The 24,891-nt window shown below is 40.0% G+C and overlaps 1 protein-coding gene across 4 annotated transcripts in view; it reads right to left on the bottom strand.

Annotated features, from left to right (window-relative positions):
• LOC122988930 (spermatogenesis-associated protein 16-like) overlaps window positions 1-24,891 on the bottom strand; it is a 116,569-nt gene that overhangs the window by 19,412 nt on the left and 72,266 nt on the right. For 2 of the 4 annotated variants that reach the window (XM_044361606.1, XM_044361608.1), the window contains exons 9-10: window positions 20,828-20,995; window positions 7,154-7,237 (exon numbers count right to left, since the gene is read on the bottom strand). In XM_044361606.1, the coding sequence (XP_044217541.1) occupies window positions 7,154-7,237; window positions 20,828-20,995 (252 nt within the window). Of the gene's footprint in view, window positions 1-7,153; window positions 7,238-8,873; window positions 9,072-20,827; window positions 20,996-24,891 lie in introns of those variants that run through there. The other 2 variants (XM_044361609.1, XM_044361607.1) reach the window with 2 other exon arrangements.

Here is a 24,891-nt window from a genome sequence, read left to right as displayed (position 1 = left end):
CTCCTGATGAGCAGGTTGGCAGCTTGCATGGCAGTACCTGCCATCAGCGTATGAATGTGTGTGTGTATGAATGAATGTGGCTTGTCATGTAGAAGCGCTTTGAGTAGTTGGAAGACTAGAAAGGCGCTATATAAGGGCAGTCCATTACCATTTACATTTTGGGGGCTTGTCCCTGGGATGCTAAGCCGCTGACCTTTTTCCTGGGAGAGTTGACCCCTTTCCTGCCAGGACCGATCCCAGGAGATTGCAGAAACCTTGGGGTCCTGTGTAAGTTGGGGTCTTTTTACAAGAAGACTGAATCTATAGGCAGTTAATCGGCAGGGTAATTCTGTGGAAATTGCATTTGTTAATTACTTCCAAATTCAAGAAAAGAGGGTTTAGCTTTAAAGCATGCATTGATGGTTGTTGAGGTTTTACTGGTGCCATAGATACTCTAAGCTTAGAGGTTGAATTAAGTCTTCTGCTGAGGAGGTCCTCTCTCTCCTCCTTTTCAAGTGTGCCTAGAGGATGAGTGTGCAGTCAGGAATAGTTCTCTGGATGCAGGGCTGTGAAGTTTGTGTGCAGGCGAGACATGCTGGTTCAGGCAGGTGGATTGGAAAATGTGTACATAAAATGATGTCATAGAAAAAGTGGGGTTTCAGTCCCCATTTCAAGGTTACAGTCCTTGATAAAAGAGCAAAAATGAGGCAAGACCAAAAAGAGCAAATGTGAGCCTGCGTAACTAAAAGCCAGAGAAAAAAGGGGTTGAAGTCCCCTAGGGCTAAAATACCAGGCGAGATGAAAAAAGCAGAAATATGTGAGCCTGAGTAAATAGTGAAAAGCGCTTAATACGGTTAAAGTCTGTGCTGTGAACTGTTTTTATCTGTCTGAATTTCTGCATTTTGCTGTGCAGGTATGTGTCTGGAGCTCCTGCCTGCAAAGTAATTAAATAGAGTAAAGTCAAGGAAAGACATACCTTTCCTAAGCAAGTGCTAGCAATAAGTTGTTGAACTCAGGAGAGAGAGAAAAATAATTTGACTGCTTTAATAAGTCATTAATGATGCCTGTTTACCCCTTTGGTGACATACATCGCATGCATTACCAACCTCCTTTTCTTACCTCTATTGAGATTATTGAACACACTGAGCAGTTGGTGTGTTGCACTTTTATTAGATCTTTTGGACAAAGAGAAGACAAAAAGGTTTTTGTTTAAAACACTGTCAGTGTTGGCCTGCATGTCAGCGTGTTGAATACTGTTTTTATCTTCACATCTCCAAGTGCTGGCTGAACAACATGCTTTCTCTCCAAAAATACAAGATGTATTTTAGTATTTGGACATTTGTATAATTGTTACTGAAAGTGTGATTAATACAGTGTTTACAACTACTTCAATTAACAACAATGTGTAATGCTTTCCTTATGTCTCCGAGGTTTTTATGCAATGATGTAAACATTTCCACAACAAATCAATAGTCATAATATCATGTCATAACATTTAATGAAACAGATATGTTACTTTTTGGGAATTTTTATTTTAGAATAATGCTTTAATGTTTGTTTTTGATCTTCTAGAGTAAGTCTCACATTATTGCGTGCTTGTTTAATGAATATACATCTTCACTTTAATGAATCAAATCACGGTTGTCAAATGAAATCCAGGAACTAAGGAGAGAAATGAATAAATAAATTGCTATCGAATGGAAGAACAAAACATTCCAGAAACGTTGACAGCCATAAAGCCTTCCCTGGCAGTCAGAACAGCAGACGTGAACAGCAGCAGACGTTGTACAGTAACTTGCAAAGCACAGCTGGTTTGATACCCCTCACTGCTGTTTGAAACACTGCAATGCTTGGCTGCACCAACTTTTTTTCTCCTACAGCGATGCTCTGAATAAATGAACAAGGACTCGGACAGTGCTCTGAATTCGTTAACTCTGCGGTTTGGCAACAGCGTGCTCTTTGACGAGTCATATGCAGATACAAAACATATTCTCGGTGTTTAAGTTGAATATTTTAAATGCTGTACGTTCTGCCTGGTCAGACTGGTTGTTAACGGTTAGAAACAGAGGAGTGGTGCTGTCAAGAAATGCCAGAACTGCTGTCTGATAATGAATTAGTCTTCCTCTTGTTCTTCGCTTCCGTATTGTTTCACTTGACAGTTTGTTAATCTGTTGTGTGCATGTGTGTGTTGGCATTTCCCTCCAGTATCATGTTTGAACTCATAGTAATTCTTTCTCTGATTTTGAAGAAGATCACTCAGAAACATTTGGCTGTTTTACGTATGTTGAGTGGAAATCTGTGGACAAAAACGTTTATATTGTTTCAGCAGTGTAGGCTGTTGTTACTTCAGATTTCAGACTTCACACTCATGCTTGATAGGGAGTTCAAGTAGCACAAAACTATTCAGGCACAGTTCCAATTTTCACCCTGAACCCTCACAGACTGAATAACGTCACCTGTATGATCAGTATAAGGTAACCTGAGCAGAGGCATCGCTGTAAAGATCGATAGTAATGTGTGAAGCTCCTACAGATCATATCATGATCATATCTTTATATAATGCAGAACTAAATGCAGCACTTGCTGATATATGCATACAAATTAAAATGATTTTTATTATTTTATTTTATTATTTTTGGATTCCCCCTGACATTGTTGACATATTAGAATCTATAAATTGTGGTTAAATCCTCTCAAGAAAGTCTGGTAAAGGGCTGAAAAAGGCCACAAGAGAACCCTGAAGCACTTGTCATTTGCCACTGATGCCTTGCAGACTTGAGGAATGACTATCAAACGCCCTCTTTACACCTGGCATTAACATGGGTCTTGAGTGATCCGATAACAAGTGGACAGCTCTAAACACGTCTGTTCACACCTGGTATTAACATACGTCTCCACGTGCTTCTTAAATCACCACTTATGATTGGATCCCACAAACAAGATGTTTTCTGGTTTTGATTTAATTTCTATTCCAGTTGCCGATTTTGAAGAGGAAAACTGGGCTAGGGGAATGGGAAAAACAGGAAAAATGTTTTTTTTTTAATTCACATGAAATACAGGAAAACCAAATAATGCATTTTTTTTTATCCTGTTATCAAACAAGTTGAACACAGCTTTGGACAGAGAGCACATGTACTGGGAGGCAGCAATGCAATCCCTGTGCCTAGTCTGCTGGAAAATAGAGAACGTCAGTTGAGAAGGCAGATCTCAATGCGTGTTGGGTGCGTTCACACCTATACTAGAGCTGTCCACTTGTGATCAGATCACCTGAGACGCATGTTAATGCCAGGTATAAACAGGGCCAAAGTCTGTTGAGTCCATAAGGATGGTAATTGGAAGTGGATTACAATCTTTTTGGGTTTTTTTAATATAAATAGTTTTTTTAATATCTACTATTCCTGCTAACAGTTTATGCGCTCAAACAATGCCTCAGAGCTGGATACTGCACCTGAGCAAAGCCCCCCCATAACAATCCTACTGCAATACAGTCCTGTCTCCTACAAATGACGTTTACTGTATATATATATATAATAATTTGCTTTATCAAATATGTTCATATAAAAATACTCTGCTTGGAACAATATGGCATGTCTGATATGCCCCCCCCCCCCCCCCCCCCCCCCCCCCCCCAAAAAAAAGTACCACTTTAAAATCCTTAAAATAGCATCTCATGCTCCCTCATTAAAAATTCAGTAATCTATGAATATGCAAATATTGTTCATTTCAGAAGTTTATCTGTTGGACACAAGATGTCTCCTGCTTTACTGTAAAGTTTATTCTCAGTGTATGTGCACTGGAGGATTCAAGTTTCCACATCACACATGTGTAAGTTGCATATTGGACCACAATTGGCTCCATACTAGTTGTGATGTCACAAATCATTCTCGTATGCCCCACCCCTTTAAAATCTGGTTTTCAGTGAACACACAGATGAATGTGAAGACAGCATTCTAGTGTCAAACTCTGCACATATACATCATTATGTATAGTGAAGCTCAAACATCTAACTGTAGGAATAAGAGCAAAAACATAATTTTGAGTGAGAGGGGACTTTAATATTCAATCAAGGCCAAGATCCTGATGTCTGTGAATTTCTTCTGATATATTTGATATGAAAATTTTCGGCGTTTTATTAACAACCTTTTCTCATCATTTTAGAAAGGCAGCATTGTGTTCGTTTCAAATTTAATATAATATAGTATATGCAATTCAGTCATAAAATCTCTCTACTAAAGGAAGGAATCTCTTGTTCGTATGTATGTATGTGTATCCGTCACATATCTTAACAATAATTCATCCAGTCAACTTCACACTTGGCCTGTGTATTGCTGAGGAGCCAAGGAAGTGCAGTGTCGAATATGAAGTTGTTTGGATGAGGGATTCTCGAGAAATATATAAAAGTACCTTATAAACAACTTTGTTTCTGCCTCTCCTTCTGCCCACGGGGTCAGCGAGTGGAAATACAGACAGTGCCGCTCTGCCAATGCAGCCCTCATTGTGGTCTGAGGGGGAGATTACATCTGTAGTGATAAGAACTACCATAGAGAATGAATTGAAAAGAGAGTGAAGCTCTACTGTTACCATTACTCATGTGTGGGAACTCGGTATGTATGTTCAAGACATACTGCAGGATGTCTCAGGCACGTTTTGAACAGGCACTGCAGTTCATTCCAACTTCAGCTCAGCTCCAAATTGGAGACTCCGGATAGTCTGAGGTGTTTAGGGAACATGGTTCAATTGTAGCGTCTACCGATAGTCTGCATGTGAGGTGTTTAGGGAGCATCAGTAAATAAAAGCATGTACCGATAGTCTGCATGTGAGGTGTTTAGGGAGCATCAGTAAATAAAAGCATGTACCGATAGTCTGCATGTGAGGTGTTTAGGGAGCATCGGTAAATAAAAGCATGTATTGATAGTCTGCATGAGAGGTGTTTAGGGGACGGGCACTGTTCTCTCTAGGTACTGAGAATTTTGCCTGTTCCAAACAGGCACATTTTGAATGGCCACTGCACCAGTGGCCTGAATATTAAAATCTAGTCTCTTCTCAAATATTTTACCATGTGCATACAATATATAGCCATGGTCCTCATCTTTTTTCTTTATAATATAAATAACATATTCGACTGATATTTGTTCATTCTACAGAAACATCTCCAGTCTAAGCGGGTAATGACCATTTCTTTGCTGTCAAAAGTAAATTGGATTTTGGATACTAGTAAAACTGTAATGCATATAAAGTTATTTGCTCTAAAGAACCAATGGGTTGCTTCAGAACTTCTCCTCTCAATTAGCTCAAACAGAGTTTAATATTTAGTGTGTTCATGGTCCTTACAGAGATTTAGGTTTCTCTGCCTAGAGGAGGCTTCCTCACGACCACGAGGCAGGGGCAGAGCTTATATTCACATTTACAACAGCTCTACCAAAACAAACTAGACAAAGAACCAGGCTGTCATACAGTAGTCTGTGTACTGAGTTCAGCATTTTTCTCCAGTATCTCAATTTATTTCTTTTCAGTCCTTGGGTTTATGAATTTCATTCACAAATCTGAGAATAGCTGCAGAGATGCAACTGATTTGACCCTCCATTTTCTATCTACTGCAAAATAAACAGACAGAAAAGAAACAGTTGGGTTTCTTGGTACCAACAGGCCAACCATAGCATTTGACAGACTGGGTTCCATCAAGAAACAAATAACAGCTATTAGTGAGAAACCCAGTATCCACCCTGCCTTATATACTATATACTGCCTTACACATCTATTTTCTTTGTAATTTCTGTATTATTTATGTAGGATGGGCATTGTTATCTAATGGCTGCACCAGAGTAGATGATGGTTATATTTACCTTTTTTTACAGGGAAATATAAAAAGTATCTAAAGAAAGCCAGCCCAGCCTTCTTTTAGATTACATTCACACTAGATGTTTCTGCAGCACATAAGGAGCTTTATAAGCTTTACAATCACAAGTCAACATAGATTTTTAAGACCCTCAGGGTTTTCCCATTGACACTTTTGGCCGCACCAAGTCAAACCATGCCGCGCTGATTTGCGTTTCCATCACCAGTTTTGCTGCGCTGAGTTGCGCCGAGTCACACCCGAGATGGACCATCTCTGGAGTTGGGCCAAAGCGGCTCGCCTCCAAGCAGGTTGCGGTCACATCTCGCTGACTGCAGCCAACCGTGACGACCCCCCCTTCTCCCTGCTTCTCCTCCTCAAACAGCTGTGTTGCACCACGAGACTCAACTCATGTCTGTGGAGACCAGAGAGCTGTTTTTAAAAGTCTCTGTGTGTTCAGCTCTCAGTACTTTTGTAGCTTCTAACTGAATCTCTGTGGTTTAAAGTTTAGTTTCTCTCCTGTGTTCCTGTTTGTACTTTCGGAAATCGGCTTTATTTTATCGTTTCCTGATCGCTGAGCTGCGTTAAGTTACTGCTGATGAAAACATTTCCTGCTGCTGCTGCTTCATATTAAAAGCTTTCCACTGACAAACTAATGGAAGGTTTTTATTGTGAGGAATTTATAGGAAATAAAATGTTTATCCACCGTTCAACAGCTGTGACTTTGACCACTAGTCACAGCCATGATGTATACAGGCAGTGTGTCATCAGTTAAAGACACACCTCCAAGCAGGTAGCCCTGTTGTAATGAAGATGCAAATCCCTGCCGTGCTTGGCTGATGTGCCAATTCAAACTGAATCAAGCCAAGCCAGCACATGTGTATGGAAAAGGCCTACATCACAACCTTATCCATAGCTTTGTCATCCTGCTCATTACTGCTGATAGTGGCATCAGATCAGGAAACACTTCTATGTGTCATTTTGGATTGAATGGTCAAACTATGTATCTGTTGTTTAATTTGGAGGACTTGTGGGATAACCCTGGTGACTCACTATGATGTGATCAGGGTTACTTTTCAGACTTGACAAAGCTCCTCCACAGTCACAGAGGATATTATACAACTGACTAGAAGAGTTTTAGATGTGTAACCTTTACTGTACCTTGACCATAGTGTAGTTGCCATAGAAGGATACATGTAGTAATAAATGATATAAAAAATGACGCCATGAGACATCCAGGGTTTAGCAGAAATGTCAAATATCAATGGTTCTGTCTGTTGAACCAGTGGTGGGTTTCAACAGTGTGTCTCTCTCTCTCTCACACACACATTCTCTCTTTACCTTAAGCATTTTATTCCAGACACGTTCAGTGCTACTCCTCTGTCCTCCCAGTTCATCCATGATGTCTGTCAATAAAGCCTGCAGCTGTAGAGGGTCACGCACACACATACACACACACACACATACACACATACATACATACACACACACACACACACATACACAAAGATTATGGAAATTCGAGTGGTGCCACTTTTTTTCCCCCCATAAACACACTATCTCAAATGAACACAGACAAACATACAATTTCCTGATCTGTACTTCCACAATTTGCCTGTCCATAATTCTGCCAGATTGCACACATACACACACACACACACACACACACACACACTCTCTCTCACACACACACACACACTTTTACAACTAATTAAAAATCCATTTGCTGGGTGTTAATTTTCATAGCCTGGTGGGCTCTGTACAATGTATGCCAGGCTGTCGCCAAACCAAATGCTCTGCCATTCAGACAGGATTTTACAGAGCTGACTCACGCTGAGACAGACAGATAGACATGCATGTGCTCCTGCTGATACTTTATTTCTGCATGTAGTCATGAAGTATTTTCTGTTGGTGCTCTCCACAGGGAGGTCAAAGTTCAGGGTCAGCTGCAGAGCAGTTGCCCTAGAGCTGAATAAGGATTCAGTGTTTTGGATGAGGGTACTTCAGCAGGCTGGAGCTTTGATGCTTAATTTCAGCAGTAAAAGCAATACTCATTTGGGGAAATACACTGGTTTTCTAACTTGCTTCCACAACTTCCAACCTGAGTCATAGCTATCACTGGGGACACTGAAGTCATGTCCTCTGTACTTTTTCCTTGAATTTGGGGATTTTAGGAACAAGAGGGAGGTGGTTACTTAACAGGCTGTTTCCAGTATTTCAAGACTAATACGCGCTATTTAAATTGGACCTATATATGTATATGTGTGTGTTGGATACTTTCTCCTTAATGTTTGGTCAAAGGGTCTTTGCTAAAAGTAAAGAATAACACATTTATCAAGTGACTTGCTCCTACTTGAATGTAGAATGTAGTAGTCTTGAATGAAGTAAATGTTAAGAGCAGCTTGCATTAATCAATGTACCCCGAGAGACTACAGTTTACTACATCAAAGGGACTGGTGAACATGTAAATGTACTAACTGACAGATGATGTCAGTGACGTGATGCAGAGTCGTCATGCTTGCTGTGTTACGGGGATTAATGGATGGTTGATATCAGTGCCAGAGAAACAAGTAACCAGGTCTATGGAAACAAGCCCAAAAGAAGTGACTCTCCAAAAAAAAAAAGAAAAAAACAGATGACCTTACCCACCAGAATGTGACTGAGGCCACTTGATCAATTTATATATGTATAAATATATCATAAGCAAACATATCAAAAATACTATTATTTGTAATCTTACATTTTTCTTTTTAACTCTAAAGAAGTTGAACCAGTTTAATACAGTCTTTTTGGTTTTTTTCCGTATTTTGCCCACTTATAGTCGGCATTGTTAACGAAGTAGCTAAAGAAACTCCATCAATCGCAAGATTTTGATTGTAAATGTCTCACTCACTGACTGTTACTTGTGTGTATGGGGGAAGGGGAGGGGTGGAGGAAACAGGGTTGTGGATGGATCCTCAACAGAACAAGCTATTATGCGTTAAAATAACATCAAAAACATCTGCTAAGGATTTTTTTGAAAGTTTTTTTTTTTAAGCATTTTGGCTTTATTAGACAGGTATAGTGGAAAGAGACAGGTGAAGGTGGATTACATTAAGGATTGGCTCTGAGCCCTTTCTTGTTTGCAATGGTGATGGACAGGTTGACGGACAAGATCAGGCAGGAGTCTCCGTGGATTATAATGTTCGCCGATGACATTGTGATCTGTAGTGAGAGTAGGGAGCAGGTTGAGGAGAGCCTGGAGAGCTGGAGTTATGCACTGGAGAGAAGAGGAATAAAAGTCAGTTGGAGCAAGATGGAATACATGTTTGTGAATGGGAGAGAGGACAGCGGAATGATGAGGATGCAAGAAGTAGACGTGGCGAAGGTGGATGAGTTTAAATACTTGGGGTCAGCTGTTCAAAATAACTGGGAGTGTAGAAGAGAGGTGAAGAGGACAGTGCAGGCAGGGTGGAGTGGGTGGAGAGAAGTGTCAGGTGTGATTAGTGACAAGGTTACCAGCAAGAGTGAAAGGGAATATTATATATATATGGTATATTGTTGGTTTATTGTATGGTTTGGAGGCGGTGGCACTAACGAAAATACAGGATACGCAGCTGGAGGTGGCAGAGTTGAAGATGCTAAGAGCTTCTTTGGGAGTGACGGTGACGAGATAGACAGGATTAGTGAATTAGTAATGAATAATTAGAGGGACAGCTCAGGTTGGACAGTTTGGAGACAGTGAGAAAGGCAAGATTGAGATGGTTTGGACATGTGCAGAGGAGAGATGCTGGTTATGTTGGAAGAAGGATGCTGAAGATGGAGCCGCCAGGCAAGAGGAAAAGAGGAAGGCCAAAGAGGAGGTTTATGGATATGGTTAGGGAAGACATGCGGGTGGATGGCAAAAGAGAAGAAGATGCAGTGGACAGGAAGAGATGGAAATGGATGATTTGCGACGGATGAGTCGTGACCCCTAACGGGAACAGCCAAGAAGTGTGAAGTGGAGAGAGATAGGAAGAATGGGATATAGAGAGAGGGGATGACATACAGCAATGGGTCTGGGTTGGAAATGAACCCTGGCCGCTGTGGTAAGGACTCAGTCTAACGTTACATGGTATGCGCACTAACCGGTGATCCACCGGGGCACAGCTAAGGATTTTAATGTTGGCTAGTACATACGTGGTTCTGACTGCAGGCAGCGATATTTGACAACTTGGATTAGACTTTATTTAACGTTAGACATATAGGGAACAAGCCCAAATAAGCAACTACACTTTAGAAACAAGCCCAAAAAATCTCAACCAGTGACTACCAATATTTGTAAGCAACAAGCCCAAAGTCACTCATTATAAGTGGACAGCTGTGGTTGATATCAGTGTGGTCTCTGCGTTCAGCTGACAGATGGATCCAGAGGATCCTGAGGCTACGCTAACACTAACTGTTGGATGGTCAGAAAATCTTTCCAAACTGTATCCTGCTGGCTTGTTAAACCACAAATGTCTCATTTTCTATTCCTACATGTGTTAAATATAAAAGATGCAGGATGTGGGTTTGGGGGAGTTATTTAAAGGCAGCTTTGATGGAGCTGACGGCTGACTAACAAAAGTAAAGTAACGACTGATGTAACAGGTTACTTTTGCTGCTGAGTAATGAGTAATGTAATTACTTTTACAATTAATAACATGTAATCAGTAATTGATTGCAATGTTCAAGTAACTTGCCCAACACTGTCAGCTGGGTTTTGTTAAGACTTACTTACTACAAGAACTGGACTTCTGAGAAGCTGCAGTCTTTCCCTAACCTTTTACTTACCTAAACTTAACCAAACATTAACCATAGAAATGCAGAGAATGCTCATATAGATCATTTTAGAAGATGCTGACAAACCACCTTTTTTGCTGTTTAGGTAAGAAGACTTGTTGATTGATTTAGAATCAACTTTTGGTGGATAGATTTGACATCAGCTGCCATGTTTTCCATTTTAAAGATTGGCTGTCCAGTGACACGGCAGTGTGCTGTACTGTATCTGTCAAATCAATTATAGAGGGTTCATGTTGATATCTGAGTGAAGAGAACTGTCAATTATCTTTTGCACAAATGGCTTGAAATGACATCTGTCTCAAGTTAAAGGTCCAGTGTGTAGAATTTATTGGCTTCTAGCGGAATGGACTTGGCAGAAATGGAATATAATACTTCCAAGTATGTTTTAATTGGTGTATAATCACCTGAAAATAAGAATAATTGTGTTTTTGTTACCTTAGAATGAGCCCTTTATATATATATATGAGGAGTAGATCCTCTTCCATGAAGCGCGCCATGTTGCACCGCCATGTTTCCTGAATGGACAAACCAAACACAGGCTCTAGAGAGGGCCTTTCGTGTTTTTAGTGGCCACCGTAGGTTCTTCTACATGTTTGGAAGGGGAGGGGTAGTGGAGGGGTAATCAGTTGGTTGCAACCTCACCATTAGATGCCACTAAATCTTACATACTGGTCCTTTAATTTATGCACGGCATTACCAGACCACAGTTGGAGAGAGGAAAATTGTGGGATGACTTTGCCATTAAAATTCTGCGTCAGTCTTCAGGGCACATGTACAAATAACACAACAGAGAGAGATTTGTTTCCTCTTCACCTGAATTCACTGTAAACCAAATTCCTGAGCCTTAAATAGTTCCTCAAGAGTGACAGCCAATCAAAATGTCTTCAGTTTGGAGGGTTCATCATGTTTTTTTTTCCTTGCGTGAACTTTGATTTACACAATAAGAAAGTAAATTACAAACACACATACACAACATGTAGCCTATTCAAACGCATCTGCTAAAACATCTTTTTTTCTGAGGAGGGAACTAAGCTTTTCACTTTTGTCAGCTACAGTTTGGCTTTTCTTGGGGCCCTTTCAGTCAAGCTGGATGCTGCGAGCTGTGAATTATTAAAAATCCTGAGAGAGGAGAGCAATTTGACATGGCTCTATCACATCTTGACTGGCACACGAATGCTGTATTGGACTATGAATGGAAAAAATAAACACATTTCAAATTTGGGAACTTTTAAGATACCTTCAGTGCTTCAACAAAAACTGAAAATTGCTCTTTTGAGGAAAAATAACTACTTAAAATGAAGGAGAAAGTCCTTATTCAGGTGCTTTTCTGAGGCAGAGTCTATAGCTGAAGAATTACCTTCTAAAGCTAATTCATTTTGATTGATCCACCAGTTTTAAACACAACTTGCTTCAGATAATCTATATAAGCCCTTACATTTTCTTAAAATGCAGCCTTACATAATGTATCATTCTTGGCTTTGTTATCAGTTGGTGCAGAAAAGGCCTTTTGTTTACTTCGAACATATTTTTTTTCTTCAGCTATTTTATAATGTATGGAGCTCTAGTCTTAAGTTTACTGAAGTGGGATAAAAGTAGATTCTACTACTTTTTCTGTAACAAATTTGAAATATGCTCTGTGGTGTTCAGAAAAACAAAACAACAAAATACATGTACTGTATATATTACAGCTAATATTATTTACTCTTCACTATGCTGTTGACACCATCTGTCTTTGCAATGATTCCAAATGAACCACCATAAAGTGTGAGTTCATCTTGGCATCTTGCTATGAGCATATTGGTTGCTGTACTTTTATTTTTCCTCAGTGATACTAAGTATTAGTGATACACAGTGGGTTTGCTGAGTGGTGGAAGCTGCTGGTTTTTATGTACACAGGGATGTACCTTTTAACTTTTTATTAGAACCCAATGGATATTAACATGCCAATATTAGCTTATCACAGATGTAAGTAGTTGCAGTTCAGACATGCCAAAGATGTGTTTGAGGTAGTTTAGAAACAGCAACATCACCACAGTTTATCTACCAGAGAAAACTGAAGTGTTAAATGTGCTGTACAGTTTCCATCTTTGTCACAAGTCTTTAATTACCACATTGATAGATTCTAATCAAAAATGTTTGATTGTGTAATAAGCTATTAATGGCCAATATATCATTATCTGACATTCTAAAAACTCAAATATCGATGTCAACCTGAAAAATTCAGTATTGGTAAGACTCTACTTCTTAAAAAAAATCAAAGAACCAACTACTTCTGTCACAGTTGCTGATCTTTTGTACCAATTATTCAACTAAGAGAATTCTTAATGCCCATTTAGGAACATGACTCTTACTTCCTGAACCACCTGACACCAGAAATAACTCCTCTCTGTAGAGACTCTTATGTTGACCCTCCCCTATCTGTGCATCTCTTTATACTGTCAAGTATGACAAAACATACTGTGTTAATATATTTATGCAAACCTAAAAATCCCTTTGAAGATTAACTTACTTCCATACATACTCTGAATTACTCAAAGCAAACAGGGACACGCTATTTCAGTTGTAGATTACATGGGTAATACCTCACGGTCATGCATTTTTGGGAACAGAACTGTAAATTAACTTCTAAATTACTAGGTTTGCCATCACTGTGCCCTCCAGAGTTAATGCTATTAACTGATAAGTCCTCAGAGAGCCCCGACGTGACACGTGGAAAACTTTGGCTAGCGGGAAACAAGATGTTGGCTATTAGATGGAAACCTCTGCACACTTTCTTTCCTTGCACCAGTGGAGTGTGTCATTAATTGACATCCTAGCCATGGAGCTGCCCGCTGCTAGGATGAATAAGGCTGCCCAAGATGTGCTTGAGGCCAGGAAGGCAACACTTGAAGCAGCAAAGAGTCCACTTACATGAAAATTAACTTTCTGTGCTATCTTCAGAGCCACAGAGAAAAGGGGCGGGGTGGGTAATGGTTCCTGGGGGTGGGGGCGGACAGAGAGTGGATCTAAGGAGACAGACAGGAAGCAGAAGCGGACGACTGGGGTGGAAAATAAATGGAGTAAAGAAATCTGGAAGGTGGAGGAAAGAAAGAGGAGTAGGTTTTCTTGCAAAGGAGATCTGACCTTTAAAGACGACAAGAGGACATTGTGTATGTGTGTGTGTGTGTGTGTGTGTACTACTATCTTTGGGAAGACCAATTTGAGTTTTAGACCTGGGGAGTGAGGACATTTTGGATAGTCCTCACTTTGGGACAGACTTTGAAGGGCTGTTTAAGGGTTAAGACTTCTTTTTAAGGTTATGATTAGGTTTCAGTCCAGTTTAGGGTTATGGCCAATTCACATAGAAAGCATTTATAGAAGTTAGGGTTAGGGTTAGGGTTGTCATTCGCACATGTCACGGAACAGAACGCTTCCACTCTATTAAATGTATCAATCCACACTGACTCTGAGACACGTGTGAGTGACACGCGTCTCATGGAGACCCCCCACGTTTTTTTTACAGTCTGTGTCTATTTCTGTCATGTGTAGTGAAGTGTAATCTGCACAGACAGCTGTTTAAATCACACAAATATCCTGCTGTATATGTGTTTTGAACTTATTAACAGTATCTACATTGATGGATCAAGACTCCCAGTCTGTGAGCGTGCCTGTTTTACAACAGGCAGATTCCCCTCACTCACTGTGGTTGGCGGGAAATAAAATCAATTAAACGATAAATACAATTACTGTTGATTTCTTATCGTGGAGCCTAGTGGTGCAACGGATCGTAGTTGATCTGTGATCCGTACGGATCGCCCCCCACAGTTGGGGCACGCATGTGAACTGCAGATTAATTGCAAAATTTAATGTGTCATTTAAGACAACGTAAACAAACTGCTGTAAGTACAAGTCATGGACAGACAGCATGTCGCTAACAGGGATTTTGAAGAGCATTGACCAAACCAGCATTTAAGGGGTCTTTAGTGACATCTGCAGGTATGTTTAATGTGCTGCAGCTGAGCAACTAATTAGCTACATAGCTGCTAACTTAGGTTAGCGGTGCACTTTCCCCTGGTGAATGTTTGTTTGGTGGCTTGTTCAACAAGCTGAGCTGCAGGACAAGACGTGTGTTGATGTTTGTAAGTTTTGATGATGTGGACACAGGCTGTTGTTTCATTCACTACCATGTAAAGGAAGAAAGTATCATGCCTCGTATTGCAATTGAATTTAACAATTGAGCATTGACTATTTTAAGATTTTATTTAACATTTAAACATCTTGAATGTTGTTTTCATTTAAGACCATGGGCAAAAGTTCCTTGCTGTGTTTTACAGAATATATGGAAAGCAAAGTTTTATTCAACTCATGGCTGCTGCAGGCTACCAGCTCCAGGCTACATTAGATGCTACTAGCATCGTACACCGGAATCTCAGAACTGTCAACGGTTGAGTTGTATTGTGGGTAATGTAGGCACTAGGTTTTGACGAGGAAGGAAGAATAATGCATGAAAAGGTTCTGCTGCATCTATTTTAATACTTTTTTAAAATTATTTTTGAAATAACTGTCTGTGGGTTTGTGAGTCATACAATGTTATAGGGGTGCAATGATAAATCATCATTCTTTTAATTACCTGGCTTTCAAATTGGACTTTTAGTGTTTTATGGTCTAAATGCAGTCTAAGTCATAAAATCAGTGTGAGGAAACTTTTTCTTAAAGTCTGAAGTCAAATGACTCAAGTCAGACCAGAAGACAGAGAAATGATGACTTCTTTAGGACAGGAATTCAGGGACTTGACCTTAGCTTGGGACTTACTTACAAACTTCACTTGCAAAACATTGACTGTGTCCCATCTCTGCTTGTATATACTTCCATTTTTAATAAAGACAATTGCATATAATCAATTAATATAAAGTATTGATAAGATTATGTCAACAATTTTCAGCCTCACTCCAAGACATACTACATGATCTTTTGAAAAGCCGGTTGATTATGTTTTTACCTTCATCTATGGTCATATGGTCTGGAGACTGAAAGAATGAGATTGCAGAGGCAAGAGGCAAAATGAGTTTGCTTTGCAGGGTGTCTGGTTTAACTGTAGATATGGTGCTCAGATATCTGTATTCTGGTCATCACTGGAAGGAGAACCTGGGGCAGACTCTGTCCATGCTACTGGGACTGAGAATGCTTTAGGATTCCTCATGAAAAGCTAAAGGACATGCTTGGGGAAAGGGGTGTCTGGGCCACGCTGCTGCCAGCATTAACCTGGACTTGGGTTATTGGTGAAAAATGAATGAATGGAACTTTCAAAAAGACCACAAGTTGACCACATGTTTTTATATGTTGGCTTAATGTCAGTTTATCTGCACATTGTATTTTACTAAATTTGGTTTTAATAATTACTTGTTCTATCATCTGAGGGAATAATTAAATTACCTGTCGTATTAAGATATCAGTGAAACTGTCGCCTGTAGTTTATTCATTGGGTTTTTCTTTTCTGGGTCTTTCTTTCTTGGGTTTGTTCTTGCTTTCTGGCCAATGAATGTTAAACAATTACGTGGTCAGTATTCTTTGGCACTCAGCCTGAATTTCACTTCTTCTTTGACTGCCTTTTTGTTTTACGTCATTCATTCATTCATTTAACTTTGTTTTTGCACTAACAAATCAGTAGCATGACTGCAGAGATAAGTAAAGAGTATCCATTTCACCATATAGTAAACATTTTTCACAATGATCTAAGAAATATGCGATTTTTCTCTACAGGTTGTCAAACATTAGTTATTTAGTCCATTTGAACCTGGTTGGTTTTCCACCTCAGTACGATCTGTTTTGGCAGATCTGAACACAGCAATCGTATTTGAATACAGACCAGAACAGCACCAAGCCCATTCATAGGTCTGTCCATTGCCAGAACATGATCTGACCTTGATCTGACCCAACTACAAGACATACTCTGGAAGTTTGAGCTAAACAGCTCCTTTAGCCAGGTGTGCTCAGCATACTGGGAAGCAGATGAGCAAAATCAACAGTTGCTAGCTGCTGTAGCTGGAGAATGAATTGAAGGCCAACCTGTACTAGCAATGAAGTATTTTGCCTTCTTGATATTGGGCAGATAGGACCTTTGTTCCTATGTTTGAGTTCTTGCTCCCGTCCCAGACACATCTAACCAAGAAGCAGACGTGTACTTCTAGTGACCAAAGGAACAACAACAGTCTATACAGCTGCGTTGATCTCATCTGAGCTTGTCATTTTTGTGGCGATCTTTCATTGCTACTTTTCATGGATACAGCTGGGTAGACTGCTAGCAATGTAGGAAACAACAGCAGCCAATGGGCTGCCAATACAACAATACAAGGGTGTCCAACCTATTTTAATGAGGTAGAAAGTTTTGTGTTTTTTAACTGTAGTAATGTTTCATTTGTACTGGCCAATCCAAAATCATTGGATTCAGGGTCCAGTTTGGTGTCATGGTCCAAGTTCAGTTCAGTCAAGTTCAGCTAACGACAAATCAGTTAGTCACAATGAAGAAAAATGGCTTTTAAAATCTGTGATCACTTATACTTTCAGTACGGCACTTATACTTAATAAAGATTGATGTCTGTCTAGAATACGCTAAACTGTATTTGTATTAAACAAGAGTCAGTTACTGTTGTCCATCTCTATATATCCCTAATTACAACTAACCACCCAACTACACTTCCACTGCTCCACACACACATGCAAACACACTCATATTTTCCTGCTTCTCTTTGTTTCAAACACATGCACATTTGTTCCTCACTACAGTATTTCTCTCTGACACGCAGCTCCTCTAATTCCTTACTTTAGTCTTCTTATCACAACATGCACATGCTCCCACTCATTGACTTTTTCACACATGCACAAACATGCAAAAAAACTCAGCAACGGACAGAAAGAAGGCCAGCCTCTGCCTTCTGATTCCTCACTCTCTTTCTCTCAGTTCATAAATATTAAAGTGCAGGCCCTGCTTATTGCTGTGCATAATTCAAGACTTTATTAAAACAAGCTAGCCTAGTTCTCTCTCTGTGATGCTACTGTGCTGTTAAAAGTGTTCCTTGATGATGCTTACATCCATGGCACTGGAGGCCATCCTGCCACACACACACAGACACACACACACACATGCGCACATATATGCGCGCACACACACACACACACACACACACACACATACACACACACACACACACACAGGCACATGTTTCTTTCTATACTTTTTCATACCATCCATAGTTTAAACTCACTAACCCTTAACTGAAAACAGGAAATTCTTGTATTTGTCAACCTCTGTGTTATTCTCATATTATTGTCATATGACTATTGGTCATCAAAACATTATTACTCCCCTCCTTCACTTTAGAGATTTGGGAAGTGCATATTATGGCAAGATCATATAATTTAACAGATATAATCTGTCTTTGAGTAAGACAGTGTTGCCTAGAAACTCCTGTAGCTGTTAAGTAGTCATGTGACTGAAGTGGACTGAGGTCTCTAGGAGACAAGGATGCACACAAGTGTGCATCATCAGCAAAATCATGGCAACATAAGTATGTTGTTTCTCAGGATTCTGTAGAAGCAGCATGTACAGGCTAACCAGAAAAAGACCAGGTATTGATCCCTGAGGTACTCCATATATGATGTTATATTTCCACCTAAGGTTCTCAGGAGATACAGAAAAACGTCCCCCCTGAGACAGGAAATCCTACCTACTTCTGAACCTTTTGAAGTAGAATGTCATGATCAATTGTATCAAATGCTGCACTCACTCACAATAACACTAAAAGAGAAATGTCACCATTGACACTCACACTTTGAGAAAGACTGTTCAGTACTGCTGTTGGCAGGGAGACTTGATTGAAATGTTCTGAGTAGTTGACTGATGGCCAGGTATTCAACTATGGATAATCTTCTCCATAATTTTGCTGAAGAACAGTAATTGTAGAGGCAGAAAATAAGGCAGACTCCTTACAAAAGATAAATACAGCAACTTGGTTTTATATATTTGGCAAGCTCTCTGCTTCCATACAAATTTCATACACAGTGCTTGGGTTTAGTCTGAGGTTGTACACAGGAAAACAAAGTTACTGTGGTGCTTGAGTATGTTACTTTCCTGCATCTGCTTTCATACATTCTCCACTGCCAAAAGCAGAGAACTTTCAAAGGAGTGCTCATAAGATGTCATACAGATGGCCTTAAATGAATATTGCCAAATTAAAATTCTGTTTACTCACTTTCATAAAGTGTGGAAACTTTTAGCATGGTAATAGATGCTGTGTATTGTTCTAAAGTTGAGATACATACTGTATCTTGTTACACAACAGTATACTGTTATGTACTTTGCATGGGGGTTTGGGTTTGACAGCATATTATCAAATTAGTATCCAGTATCAAATGAACTTTTTGAATCTGAATCCTTACAAATCCTATTTGACTCCACTTAGGTTCAACTTTTAGATTTATAAGTAGTTAAAGTAAAAGGTAACTTTTGGCTCCAAAGGCAATAACAGCAGCCTAATTAAAATTCACAACCTGAAAATGAGATGAACAGTAGGAGATTCACAATGTTGAAATAAAAGAACTAGCCCCAATTAATTTTGCACACTGTATTTTTCAGCTATTTGACCTAAATACTGGAGGTCCTGATTCTGGGCTGGTAAGGTGGAAGCTTAAATTATTGATATGATCTGCATGAAAGGTTAACTGGGAAACTGACGTGTGATTAGCAAGATGGTTTCACTGTTCAACCATGTTAGAGAGTAGTGTTTCTTTCTCCAACAAACAATCTTTGGTTGAGTACAGAAACAAGCTTGCAAAGAGGGCAGAAACTAGACATTAGTTTATAGGTGGCCTTTGGGCAATTCAGTTAAGGCACTGATAATTAGCTGCAGCTGATATAATTTGATGATTGCCATTTTAACTGGTGGAAGTGCTGGTCAGCACCAGCTAAAAATGAGAAGCCTACTATCTGAATGAATTGTGCATTGCACTTTGATCAGATATTTTGTCTCTCCTAATTCTTTTGGATTAGCAGCGATTTAGTCTTGTAGTTCAGCCAATCCTGTATTTTATCAAACTGGAACCAGATCCAAAACAGAATCTGCAATCAAACCCCAAAGCAATTACTTTGGAGTACAACAATTTAACCATGAGATGTGGGCAGACAGATCTGTCACCTTTGGTGATAACCAAAAGTAGTTGATCCATGATCTGTAAGGATCACCCCCCACGATTCGGCACGCATGTGAATCGCAGATTAACTGCAAAATTAAATGATTTAATATCCCATTGGAGACAACGTAAACAAACTGCTTTAAGTACAAGTCATGGACAGACAGTGTATCTAATGGGCCTGAAGTGACTGCAGCTGAGCAGCTAATTAGCTATCTAGCCTGCTAAGCGATGTTAGCGGTTTAACAAGCTAAGCTGCAGGGCAAGACGTGTCTTCATGTTTGTGAGTTATCATCAAGTTTTGATGATGTGGACACAGCCTATTGTTTCATTCACTACTGTGTTTAAAGGAAGAAGGTATCATGCCTCATATGGCACTTAAATTTAACAATTGAGTATATTTTATATATTTTAAGATTTTATTTAAACATTGGGCATCTTGAATGTTGTTTTCATTTAAGACCATGGACACAAGTTCCTTGCTTTAAGTGTGTTACAGAATAAATGGAAGTTTATATTTGTCTCTTTTTTTTTTCTTTTTTTTTTTTTCTGATCCGAAAAATGATCCGATCCGTGGCTCAAAACCGTGATATAATCTGAACCGTGAGTTTTGTGATCTGTTGCACCCATAGTCACTTGATGGCAAGAAATGAGACAGAGAATGTTGTTATCCATCAAGATTTGTTTTGGCATTTCTTCGACTCATTCTTTATTCTGGCCTAGCACCTATTGAGAATTTAGCAACATGGACAGCAAAAAACCCACACTTTTATATTGTTGCTACTATTGGTTGCCAACTAGAGTTGTACTAGTTTAAGAATAACTTGTTATTTTAACTTAGATCAAACTATGTGGATTTGTTGTTTCTGCTCCTACCACCGCCACTAACTTCATTTGATATTAAAGCATTCTGCAGCCCTTACACCCACTGGATCTCACCCAGGATACAAGTACATAGAAAACACACACACACTCACACACATGCTCACATCCAACCATAGACATATTTCAGCTGTTACCCACCTACATGCAGACTATACAGCTGCTTACCAGTGTGTTTTCCTGCTGTGTGCTGATCTGCGGCAGGTAGGGAGCGGTGGCGAGCAGAGCCTGGCAGCGGTGCAGTATGGTGCTGTGCTCTCTGTGGTAGCCCAGTTTAAACAGCAGGCTGCTATACTGAAGCCACTCAATCAGACCTGAGCCCGCACACACACCTGACTGGGGGGGGAACACAATGTAGAACACACACACACAGGTCAGAGGAGTAGCATGTGCAGAGATACAAGCATGTGTGTACAGATATTAGCCACTCTAGTGGCATGGCTCTTGGTTGGATAGATTGCCATGTTTGGCAAAGTTTTTGGTGATATTCAAGACCCCCAGAGGATGAACCCAATAGCTTTGATGATACCCTGACCAGCATGGTCAAAGTTTCAATTTGTACAATATTTTGGTTTAATATCTGAAAAACTAATGACATTCCCATCAGCCTCAGTGGTAGTATGCGTATAATGCTAATTAGCAAATGTTAGCATGCTAACACACTAAACAAATGATATCTGCTACACCAGTATGTAAACAACTTTTATTGTGAGCAGGTTTGCATGCTAACACTAACATTTCGCTAGCCAGAATTTCCATACCAAAGTATATCTGATGGGAGGGACTGTCAGCTTGTTTGATCTGTCCATCGGTTCACCTACACGCCATTTCCTCTAACTGTCTCCTTGATATTTTTCTCAGGAGTTGGTGGAGACCAAACCAGAGCTAAAAGGAGAGTGAATATTGAATGTAAAAAGGCAACAGTTTTCCAACATGTTCGCTGTATCGACTTTTTAAGGTGATAATATGTCGATGTTGTGTTTATAATTGTTGCCCCAGTGGCCAAAAACAACACTATCATTGTCAGACAACTGTAAAACATACATAACTTTCTCCTGTTCTTTTAAGAACTTTGCAGCCCTAATTTGTTAGGAAAAAATAAGACACTACACGAGATGTCATGATGTGTCTCTTGACATTTTGACCTCTCTGCACCATCCTTACAAAAAATAAAAAACGATGTACCACTGCCACACACATCTCTTCACACTTTGATGCTCACAACATGATAATCTCTTTATCCGAAGGGTACCAAAGACCTTTACTCTGAAACTTCCCTCTCAGTTTTTACATTAGCTTTACTTTGACTGCTGTGGATCACAAATATTACAGCCTCACAGAGCCACTGGCTAAAGATTGTAGTCTGTAGTTATTTTCAGACCAATCAGAGTTATTCACACAAACTGCTGCCAACCTGACAACTCTGTTGCCACATTTAGCAGATTTCAGACGTTCTGAAAAGTAAATTTTGACAAACAACCACAGGGAGCATTGTTAATGTGTTTACTCCCGGAGCATTTGGTGACAAATTGGCACAGCTGATACTGATGCATGTAAATGTGTAGCCTACTACTCGCTTGACAAATCCATAGAGATATCATCACAGCACCTCCTATACACAAAGCAAACCTGCTGCTAAGAATAGATTCTTAGCAGAGAGGCAGATAGTATTATATGCAAATTAGCATATAATGTCATCTGGCACCTTCTCCCAACTTTTCAAGCAGCCAAAAGCTAGTCTCATCGGAAGAGAGTTGGCAGTACCTGGTCGGGGAGTCGTGCGGAGCAGGCATGGTGGCGGGTGTTTCAGATTACAAAGCCAAAAGAAAAAAGCTGTTTCTTTGTTCATGACAGCAACCGTTTTCTCGGGTGGGAAGTGATGAATCCATTCCATACTATTTGTCGGCCATTTCTGAGGGAGGCCGACGGAGCTGGCTCGCTTTTAAAGGCGCCGATAATTACTGCAAACACACATACACACAGATGATGCCTAAAATGAAGTGCCAGCAGCGCCAAAGCCAGTCTGTTGGCGGAGCGGCTGGATGACACCACCTCATAATGTCTGATTAATGTACTGGCAAGATGGATGAATAGAGACTTACCTGCCTCATCAATCTGCTCTGGTTTTCTTTCTTTCTTTCTTTCTTTTTTTTTTTTGTTTTCATTGAATTTGGTTAATTGAACAGAGAAATGTGTGTCGTTTGGTTCTGGATGTTATGACTTATGAGGCTCATCCAAAAATTCAATAAGAGCAAACATGGGCCAATTTATAATCTGGATTAAGGAGTGCTTCAATTTCAAATTCACAATAGCTAGTTTACATCTTTCTTATTCGTCAGTGTGTTTACTACTGTGTGCTCATCATTTCATACACACACACACACACACCACACAGACAGTGCAGAGATATTACATTGATCCCATACATAACATCTCACTTGTTTGCCGTCTCCCACTCCTCCCTCCCATCTGTCCTGCTGTGAGACAGTTTTCCACCAGTTTACCACTCTTTGATGTTTGTCAGCTCCTACTGTTAAGTTTGCTCATTATGTCTTTTATGGCGTTACGCCGGGCCTTTGAAAGGCAGCCCGCTAAGCTCAACAAAAGGCTTCAGAAACAGAACAACTGCGCTAACGCTATCAATGTGAACAAGGTGACACAATGCATACGGATACAGGTATTGGATACTGGTTCAATAATGTGTAATTGTTATCTGTATTGACAACAAAAGGCTGTTGAAAAAGGCCGCTGATAGGGATTGATTAGTACAAACAAATCTTACAAAAAAAAAACTATCAAACTGTGGCAAAATCTAATTGAAGTGACCCAGTAATCCATGATAGTGTGACAGCGACACACAATACCAGGACCCTGAAACTGAAACAGCTAAATGCAATTCAGCCATCATTCATTTGATTATTTTCACCTGCGCTTTTCTTACTGTCACATGTTAGAATATCTTCTGTTAAAACAGTTTGTCGCTACAATGAACTCAGCAGGGTAGAAAAACAGTTTAGCCAGATTATGTGTTTAGAGGTAAAACTTTTGTTACTTTATTGGTGAAGAAAGGCAAACAACAGGTGATGTATGGGCTAGGAGAGGAGATAAACGGATAGGACTTTCATTTCTTCATCTCTGCCACTTTTTATGATGATTGTTGTTTTTTTTTCTCTTACTCCTGAAAGATGGCATTGCTCTTTCATACTGAGACACTGACATACTGTAGATGTGACATCACTGCTACTGACATCTATGTTTGACCACTTCTAGTGTGTTCAGTAACTGGAATTAGAAAAATACAACAAACCACAGCATTAATCCAAACCTTTAGTTAAGAGGTCATTTGTAGCAGTGGTGGTCTAAAGGTTAGAGAAGCGAGCTTGTGACCTGAAGGTCGTCGATTCAGTCCGTGGACCGGCGGGATAAATCTGGGTGGGGAAAGTGGAAAAAGCAGCACAAGGCCCTTAACCCCAACTGCTCCAGTGGAGCTGTTCAGTGGCCCGCAGCGCTGGTCAGCTTCCAGGTGTGAATGTGTGTAACTGTGTGAATGTGATCAGGATGTTCCTGCAAAACAGAGGCTGCCTCTCAGTGAAACTCCCCTGAAAACATAAAGGTTAAAAAGCAAAAAAAAAATTCTACACCAGCAGTACCAATGATAATGTTAGGGGAAGCTTTTGTCTGGTTTCTGAACATAAAGACTGAAACGACCTTGAAAGACATCTGTTTCTCTTCCTCCTGTGGAGTGGACTTATAGTTCTGCTGACAATGAGACCTCACAGGGAGGGTCAGTATAATATGTCCCAGCTTCAACACACACACACACACACACACACACACACACACACAGGCTCTGCTCAGCCCAGCAATAATTAAAGAATAGGTTGGAAATCTTAGCAGAAAATCTGTCATTCTTCCTCTGCCTTCTCTTTGTGTTCCTATTCCGTTTTGTAGGACACACTCTTCTCCCCGACTCCCAGATGACTTCTACCTGGTGGAGGTTAATGGAGTCTAAATGACACTGGCATGTACTACCACAGACATTAGCGCACACACACACACACACACACACACACAAACTGTGTACTCCCTGAGGTCTGTGTGCTCTACTTGTGACACCACTGTTACTGAGAAAGTAAGAGGAGGAAAAAAGGGAAATTCTGATGGATGGATGGATGGATGGATAAGAGCGGCTGTTCACAACCTTCACACAGAGTTCACCGCAGATTTTTTGA

Source organism: Thunnus albacares, chromosome 9 (assembly GCF_914725855.1).
Source record: "Thunnus albacares chromosome 9, fThuAlb1.1, whole genome shotgun sequence".
In the NCBI taxonomy this organism is placed as follows: Eukaryota; Metazoa; Chordata; class Actinopteri; order Scombriformes; family Scombridae; genus Thunnus; species Thunnus albacares.
Note: the sequence above shows the minus strand (reverse complement) of the source record. Positions and strands in the feature narration are given on the sequence as shown.